Genomic DNA, 9154 nt, shown 5'->3' on the forward strand with positions numbered 1-9154 from the left:
TTTTAAAATATATTTTGTCTGGCTCCTTTGACTGTCACCAGATGGTGAGTTCAATTAAGATTAGCTCCTGTTTAATGGCTATGCCTTTATCGTTTCTTCCTTTTCTATTATTAAGGAAGAATAACAGAATGAATGAGCATTCTGTTCGAGTATTCTACAGGATTGTATAAATCCTTTCCATCCACTATTCTGACATTGGCAATGGCTCACGGCATTGTGGCTCATTGGCTAGCACTGCTATTTCAGAGCACTAGGTACCTGAGTTCAATTTCAGCCTTTGATGACCGTCTCCCTGTATCTGTGTGGCTTTCCTCCCACAGTCTAAAGATGTGCAGGCTAGGTGGATTGGCCATGCTAAGTTTCCCTGTAGTATCCAGGGGTGTGCAGGCTAGGTGGATTAATCATGGAAAATGCAGGGTTACAGGGAAAGGGGAGGAGTTGTGGGTTGTTCTTCAGAGGGTTGGTGTGAATTTGTTGGGCTGAATGGCCTGCTTTCACACTGTAGGGATTCTATGAGCATCTTGAATGACAGATAATGCGTGGCAGAGTAAAGTTTTTTTTAAAAAAATCTATTTTCACAGCATGTTACGATCGTAAAGCATTACTTTGGCTTAATTTACTTTATCTAAACTTTCTCATTGCAGACAAATAGCTTCCTGTGATCCCCTGATTGAAGTTGAGGATATGATGATAATGGGCAAAAGACCAGATCCAAAGTGTGTCTTCACATACGTGCAGTCCCTGTATAATCACTTGCGAAGGTACGAGTAACCAGCCCTAGAATATGGAAGCCAGAATATCTTGAATTTCTGTTTAAACTGAATATCAGTCCACAGCATGCTTGTGTTTTTAGATAGTTGTCAGAAGACATGTATATATTGTGTGCTGCATTTGCGCTCTAGGATTTTATTTCTCTTTCTGCATTAAGACAGGATGAAAATGCCAGGGTAATGAGTTGTCTACTTTGTGTATATTATAAAACCATTGTATATGACCCTTTTTAAATTCTAAATCAAGAAAAAAAATTATAAATATACTGAGAAAGAACCTTTCATACAATTGTCTGCATAAACATTTGCAAATAGGCACATTACAGCACTGAATTAAGATCCTTAGACCTCTCAAGACCTTTTAAAATTGATTTTATTCGATTCTAATTGATTGAAATTATACCATGCATTTCTCTTTCTCTCTCCCTCTCCCTCTGTCTCTCAAAACAATAAAAGAAGGCAGTTTCAGGATATGTGGTAGACCTGTTTTGTCTCACTGTGACATTTTTAAGTAATAATTCTGCATTGCAAATAATTCACTTTTGCAAATTTACTTCTATATTGTACCAAATGTGCCATTGGTGAGATCAGAGGAAATATGTACATCATGCAGTCATAATAAAAAATATAGTATTGCTTTCAACAATCAAAATAATGGATACATTTAATAGATATTCTAATAATGAGGAGCTTCCTATACATTCGAGCAAAATATAACCAGTATATATCCAGCTATGGAATTCATTTGTCCAAAGAACCAACCATATTTTGCCACTATTGAGATTCAAATTCTTAAGTTATTAGCCTCACTCAAACAGTGCTACTTTGGAATAACAATAAACAATTCAATTCTCATTATGTCCTCAGCTGATTAAAGTTGGAGTTATAGTTTAGGAGTGCTACAATTGGTTTTAGAGCTGAGGAAGAAGAAAGTGAAGCGTACTACCAATTTAAGTGTGGGAATGGAATGCTTGCACTTTGCTGTGTTGCCAGGTTACCTTGTGTGTGCATCAGTATGTTATTACATCAAGGAAGTTTACTAGGGGAGATTTAGGAATGCTGCCAGTACCTATGGAATCATACCTCACAAAGTATCTATATTTAACAGAGGAGAGGAATTGAAGGTGAACGTCATTGACTTGTCCATGTGATACGTAAAGTGTGCTGAAAATGTTTTGTTCTCTTTCACAATGCTTAAAAGCGAAATATTAAAGTGTTCTCAATGTGAAAAATTGAAGGGTAAAATTATCACAATGGCTGTAATCACTGTGGTTCAGACACTATTGTGTTTAGCAAGGGATAATAAGATACATGAGAGAAAAGCTTTTTTTTTTAGGTTTCAAGTAAAGTATAACAGGTAGTCAAGCTGGAGAATTCTATAGAGCTGCACTCAGTTAGAAGATGGGTCATCACCTGTATAGTGAAAACTTATACTTCCTAGATTTGGAACTAATATGTTTAAGTATGTGTCTATTTAGAAAGAAAAACTTCCCTCTATTCCTCTTTTGCCCAAAACGTCGATTTTCCTGCTCCTCGAATGCTGCCTGAACTGCTGTGCTTTTCCAGCACCACTCTAATCCAGAATCTGTCCCCATACCAAGCTTTCCAAATTAAACAACATTAGGATTCTCAACCAAGCTGCTTCAGTGGGAGAAATTGTTTGATGTGTTATTAGAATGTTGACCGAAACACATCAAGAATACTTAGCAGTCACTTACAGTTTCTTGGGGGATTTCTGCTGATCTTCTGCCACATTTACCGAAAAAGGTAAAGTCACCATAGACTTACCACACCATAGGGCTGCTTTCTTGTTACAGAGAGACAACTGATGATAGCTTAACCTGAGGGTCACCATGCCTCAGGTGAGGGAGAGGTTGAGAAGAGGAATCCTTATGAAATCAAAAAGGTTTCACTGAAATTTCACATCTAACCATGTTGTTCACTGGTCATCCAGGCTCTTCCTGAATTTTATGCTTTTTCTTTCTCTACATATTATTGTCCCACTGATTTGGTGGAGGCAGATTCCCACTTAGCATCTTGGTGACAGACGTTATTACTAGGATAGTGATGACTAGAAGCAGGCAGCAGGAAACCTTATCTACATCCAATACAAGTTGAAAAATGCAACAGTTTATAACTCCTTCCTCAAAGTATAATGTATTTTAAAGGTTAGTGCTTGAAGGGGGAGACTCATTTGCTTTGAGACAAACAAATTTGTTTATTTTGATAGCTTTGGAATCCTGCACTCTACTACTGCTGCCTCCACTGTGCACAAGGCATCCCCCAAACACTTCTTCCTGCTTTTTCACTTTAGCTGGTATAAAAGTGGACTGGCCATTTTCCTCCACTTTTCATTGTTGATTGTGTTATGGCACCAGATTATCTGGTTGGTTAACAGCCTCAAAAAGCCTAAGATAGCAAGATAGCCGATGTCTTATATAACACTACTATGAAAACAACTCGGGGGTGGGGAGGAAATCAGAGTGCTGGCCATGTGCCTTATTTATGTGCACCTCACCTGCCAAAATCACACGTGGTCAGGAATCATTGGTCTCTGAAAAGAGATCTGACAATGCTGCACTCAAAACATTAAGAAGAATAGAAAATACCGAGCAGATCTAGCAGAATCTATTGGAAGAGAAACAGAATTGGTGGCCAGGATTTGGAGTTCTTTGCCCTATGCATAGAGTGGGCAACTTCAGGGTTCAAGATTAGAGAGGTGCTGGAAAAGCACAGCAGGTCAGGCAGCATCTGAGGAGCAGGAAAAATCAACATTTTGGGCAAAGCCCTTCGTCAATTTTTCCTGCTCTTCGGATGCTGCCTGACCTGCTGTGATTTTCCAGCACCACTCTAATCTTGACTCCAACCTCCAGCATCTGCAGTACCCACTTCTGCCTAACATCAGAGTTCATTAACACCCTGGTCTCACCAATAAGAAAACTCACAAAATCAAAAGCCAGTTACATTCTTAAAGTGCTGACTGGTGAACTTCCTATCCGATCAGGAGCCTTGCTATTGAAAACCTGCCATGCCTGAGACTGCCAGTGAATCAGAACCTGGTAGCTTTGAAGATTCTTGATGGAGAACCAGGCTATGAAGCCATGATGGTCTGAAACAGAGTAGATGAGGACCACTTAGGCGGGGTTGAAAAGTGAGAGGTATCAGGGAGTGAGTCAGAGTAAGGATTGGAGTGGCTTTTGGAGGCCATCCTCTTGCCCCGTCCCTATCCTCCATTGCCAATGATTGTGATGGATGGAGGTTCCCCAATCTCTCTCTCTCTCTCTCTCTCTCTCTCTCTCTCTTTTTCGCGCTCTCTGTCTCTGTATACACACCCACACACACACACACACACACACACACGATTGGCTTTTTAGTCAGGAACCAGCTAGTATCCTTGCATGCTAAGAAGACAGTTAATCAGATCAATGGTCAGTTGAAATCCTAAAGAAGCCCTTAATTAGCCAATTAATTTAATTAATTGGTGGCATTGTGAGAAGGTTGTGCAAGGACCTCATACTCAGAATTTATTTGCTGATGTTGTGAGAAAAAGATCAATATCTCTCTGGGGCCAATTCACTCAATTATTTGCTCTTCACACCAATTTAAGGAAAGGTAAAATCAGACTAGTGTTTAGTTCAATGATCTTTAATCAGAGCTCAAACAATGTCTCTGAATCTGTTTGAAACACATATTGAACTTTTCCACAGAGACAGATTGAAAAGATCAGTGATATCCACTTTAGTCTTAATAATTGATGTTATAAATTGATATCCATGAAGATACAACAAACATTTTATGTTATTACCCAGTCACTAGTTTGTTAAACAATTATTCTTTTTAATCATGAGTATATTCCCTTTAGTCCGCTGATGCTGCCACAAAAGAGGGGGCAGGTACATATGTTTTATAATCAAAGTAACTTTTCAATTGCATTAACAAGAGAAAATTATACTTTGTGGTGTGCTCATTTTTTTCTTCACCTCCAATTAACCAGAGAACAACCATCACATCACACCAAAATAAATATATTTGTACACACACGTATCAAGTTAAGATTTCTGCTGCACTGTTATAGAGGGTCACATCTCTAGCACTGTTAATGTAAGCACAAACTGCACAGGTTTTTAATTTCATATGACTTGAAAACTGCTCAGTGTATTACACTCTGCCAAGCATATTGTATGAGTGTGTTATTAAAGAATCTTTGCAGGGGAAATTGGCGATACCTTTTTTACTGTATCAGTATAGTGCTTAATGCCACATTTAGCTTTTAAAAGTGCAATGTGTCTGTATGTAACCTGTATGAAGAAAACTGCCTCATGTGCTTCTGTGTATCTGTACATTATTCCAGTGTTTCCTTATTAAAGTTAGCATTCAATTGCTGCAATATTTTTTATCAGTTTAAATGTTTAATTTTACAAATGTGGATTCTTTATCCTCCCTGTACTTGAGATGGTGAGAAATTGTTGGTTTAGAAATCAGTTTTTAACAGTCTTCAGCTTTGGGAAGAACAGCTGTAGCCTTTGATCAACCTTATTTCCTCTGGCACCCCCTGACCATCCTATAATAATGGCTGAAACTTCATGTAGGTGATCAGGGTCCAGCCTGCCAACTGGGAAAGGAGGCAAGTAAAAGTGGGAGGGAATTGCATGGGAATGGGAAAGGGAAACAACAGAAAGGACAGGAGGATAATTCCTAGTGTCCTATTTTTCTAAAGCTCCATCCTACCAACATCACAATGCTTGATTCACGGCACTGACCATCCCCTCTTCCAGAAACCCACAAGCAACGCTGATACAGTTTGTTTACCTGGCCTCTTGCATGGCCTTCTCACTTGGTGAGTCTTCCACCTGGTGCTGGATGAACAGCAGCAGTGACAGGATGAGGTTCTGAAAGTGACAGAGTTCTCACGTTCTGCTCTCTCCGTGCCCTACCCCTCTATTTTAACATGCTAAGTAGATACTGTAACACTGCTTCTCACTTAGACGTTTGCGCTATATAAAATAACATTCACGTTGATGTGTGAGACCTGCTCAAAGGATTTAGTCCATAGAAAATTGCTTATAAAACATAGGCATATACAAAATGCAGGTCCACATGTAAAGGTGGCCCAAAAAGGACATGGGGCTGAATGTTCTCATTCCTACATGAGAGCTTTGGAGATAGGGGGTGCTGAAAACCATATGGGGAGTTGTGTGGGGATGGATCCTGGATTCATTCTGCTGAGACAGGGAACTAATTACCTTGTTCAGGCGCTATTAGGAGTAATTTTACTGGCATTTTGTCACTACCAGAGCTGTTCCTTACCATGGCACAAGCCTGTCTGTGACAGTGTGGTGGTTCATTGATTCTGGAGCCCACAGAAGGCCGCATTTGTAGCCATTCCCAAATAATCAGAGGGTTTTGCACTCAACCCTGTGACAGTACCAAGGTTGATTGTGTTTATGTCCACTCTACTATGAAGGGTGCTTACGTGTTGAGGCACTTTTACCGTCCCTGATCTACCTTAGTAATCTACTGAGGTTCCAAAGCTGCTGACCCTTTGGGGCTGCATCATGAAGAGCCTACCAGATGGAAGTATACAATTAGGAGACCTCCATGAACGTTGCACTGCTGGCTTTGCCACTGAAAAATTTTATCTTGACAAAATTATCTGCTTGCGTCTCTGATTTACAGCACTTAAGTTGTACTTCCTTTTTGAATTAAAGAAAATCAATTTTTGACTGCCATATTGGATTTTTCACCTCAACTGAAATGTTGGCTCCAAATTTTTCTTTGGGAAATTCCTCTGATTTTGTTTTTCTGTCATCACATTGCATGATGTAAGCAGATACCTATTCAGTGGTAACTATTTGCATTTAACATCTAAACCATGATACCTACATTCCATTGATACTGGCGAACAGGAGGTTGAAACAGAGATTGGAACTAAATAGGAATTTGGAAATTTAGGATACAAATTTTAAAAACTGTACTGCCATTGGTGTCAGATGAGTTTCGGCTGATCATTCAACTACATCTATGCCATTGTTACTGCTACTGACTGCAATTTAAAGGTACTCCTTTTTGAAACAATGGATTTTAGCCCATTGGTACATGGAGGATAATAATTGTTGGAAGGAGGAAGACATTATGTTGAAGGTTACTAATGTATCTAAAGTGTATGAGGGGAAAGAGTTCTAGGCCCTGACTTTATGGACGCAACATGTAAATTTGTGACACAGAGGAGCATTTTCACAAACAGGCTGCAAATTGACACACTTTGTAAGAAACTTACAATATCTGCTCCACTACATAGTTCATTTTAGAGCTTGAAGTTCTTTGTTAGAAACGTACAATATCTGCTCCACTACATAGTTCATTTTAGAGCTTGAAGTTCTTTGTTGGTTTGTAAAATGTACTTAGAAGTTTTAATTAAAATGTACAAAAAATATATACATTGCCACATTACTAACTAATTATTTGCAGTACACCCTGATACACAAAATTCTGGTGCAAGCGCAAGGGTCTGGATGGCTTCTTTCTGTGTTGTAACATTCTGTGATTCTTGGATCATGCACCCATTTTACTTTGTAATAAAGTGAATCTTGTTGCTGGCTTTTATTTGCATGAAAGGTATTTTAACATTGACAGAAATTCTTTGCTGCTAAAATGTCTTAATTTACAGCAGCCATCCATTCACTTCAAGCAAAATTTAGTCTATTCCTGTAGCTTTTAAGATATTCATAGTACCTCATTATCTCTGGCTGACCCAACATGCAATGCAAACTGGATGAATTAAAGAGCAATACAAAAACAGCAAAGCTTTACTTAATGCTGAATGATCAGAATTTTCCTTTAGAATTGCATTCATTGTGTGTTTAGCCATCCATGATAAGTTGCCTCTGGGAAGATCATTTCAATCTTTTGTGTTTTTTTAGAATACCACATGCTCATCAAGGTGGGAGTGTTAGAGATGAAAATTGGACATATTCCAATTTTTGCAACTGGTTCAAACATTACTGCGTAGAATATTATATCGGTTAGATGCAAATACATTGCCAGTTGCATTGTCCCATATTGAATCAGTGCTTCTGAGCCTGACAATCACATTTAGATGAAGATTTGATTTCACACTATTTCTGTTCAAATACTTAGGTAGTTGATCATCAGTCACAAAGTGCAGGCTTGCCCTACTTCTAACAAACTGGTTTATTAAATGACATTGCTAAACTCAATTTAAAGAGCACAAACACACATTGCCTTATATGAAATTTGAAGTCTGTTCTCTTTGTAACTTGTGAAGCAAATTAAAATAAATTAAATATTTTGTGTTTTATTTCAAAGAGCTCACAGCATGACCATATTTTTGCTTGTACTACATTGAGGTATGTGTCAGACAGGCCTGACTTTACCTTCAATGTCATGTATTTATGTATTTTTCAGGCCATAACACCATTGTAACACAGTCCATATTTTTATGTATGCATTTTATAACTTGCCTGTTTTACACAGTATATGCAGATATACAGAAATGTACTACAATAAAATAAAATAATATTTGCAAACAAAATGATTGTGTTTCTGCTGATCTCCATTTCCAGTTGTTTTATTTTCCTTCATCTTTGGATGCTTTTGTTCCCTAACCCCTCTCTCCTGACTTTTTGTGCATGTCAGACCCTTTCATAAATTCCTCTCTAATGATAGAAGCATGAGATAAGAAATACCTTGCAGTTAAAGAGCACTTTATATACTTGAGTCACATTTAAACCAATTTATGTTTTTGCAACTATCACTAGTGTAGACAACCACAACAGTCGGCCTACATACAATGAGATTTCACAAACAACAAAATCAATTTGCTGATAATCTTTTCAAATAGCATTGGTCGAAGGAAAATGTTGCAAGGCTGCCAGAAACAATTCCTGCTATTCAAATAATGTCATGACATCTTTTATATTCACAGTTCAATCTTTAATTCTCTGACTTTGTAACGTCCCCAATGTGCTAAATTATGCTCTCAAATCTGCAATGGGTCCATAACATTCTGATTCGAGATAGGAGACCTATAATTGTGTTAAGATTACATTTCTGTTGGAACTGTGATTTGTATATGTGACCTGCCATTATGTACAGGTCATCCTTTGTTTTATTTAAAGAGCCCAACAATAATTTATATATTTCACCCTTCTGCCCCACCACACACACTATTTGAAGCCCTTCATTCTGGTTTCTGGAACTGCTAAGTTATCTCTGTCAATAATGCATAAAAGATTCAAACCTTAAAATGTATGGACTTCCCAATGTTGTTTTAAAGCCAGTCATGTGGCTCTCCTACCAGCTTTGTATCCCCGACTGCAGCATTAAAACCATTTGGATATTTGATGTGACCTATACCAATCCAT

The 9154-nt window shown here is 38.2% G+C and overlaps 1 protein-coding gene across 4 annotated transcripts in view; it reads left to right on the forward strand.

Moving 5' to 3' along the window:
* Positions 1-8283, forward strand: part of smtnb (smoothelin b) — a 354299-nt gene extending 346016 nt beyond the window's left edge. For 3 of the 4 annotated variants that reach the window (XM_060843539.1, XM_060843542.1, XM_060843541.1), the window contains one exon: positions 645-734. Coding sequence is in view for 1 of the 4 variants with exons in the window: in XM_060843540.1 (XP_060699523.1) it covers positions 645-771 (127 nt within the window). In the remaining 3 variants the exon portion in view is untranslated. Of the gene's footprint in view, positions 1-644 lie in introns of all 4 variants that reach the window. The other variant, XM_060843540.1, reaches the window with a different exon arrangement.
* The last annotated feature ends 871 nt before the right edge of the window (positions 8284-9154 follow it).

Source organism: Hemiscyllium ocellatum, chromosome 24 (genome assembly GCF_020745735.1).
Source record: "Hemiscyllium ocellatum isolate sHemOce1 chromosome 24, sHemOce1.pat.X.cur, whole genome shotgun sequence".
In the NCBI taxonomy this organism is placed as follows: domain Eukaryota; kingdom Metazoa; phylum Chordata; class Chondrichthyes; order Orectolobiformes; family Hemiscylliidae; genus Hemiscyllium; species Hemiscyllium ocellatum.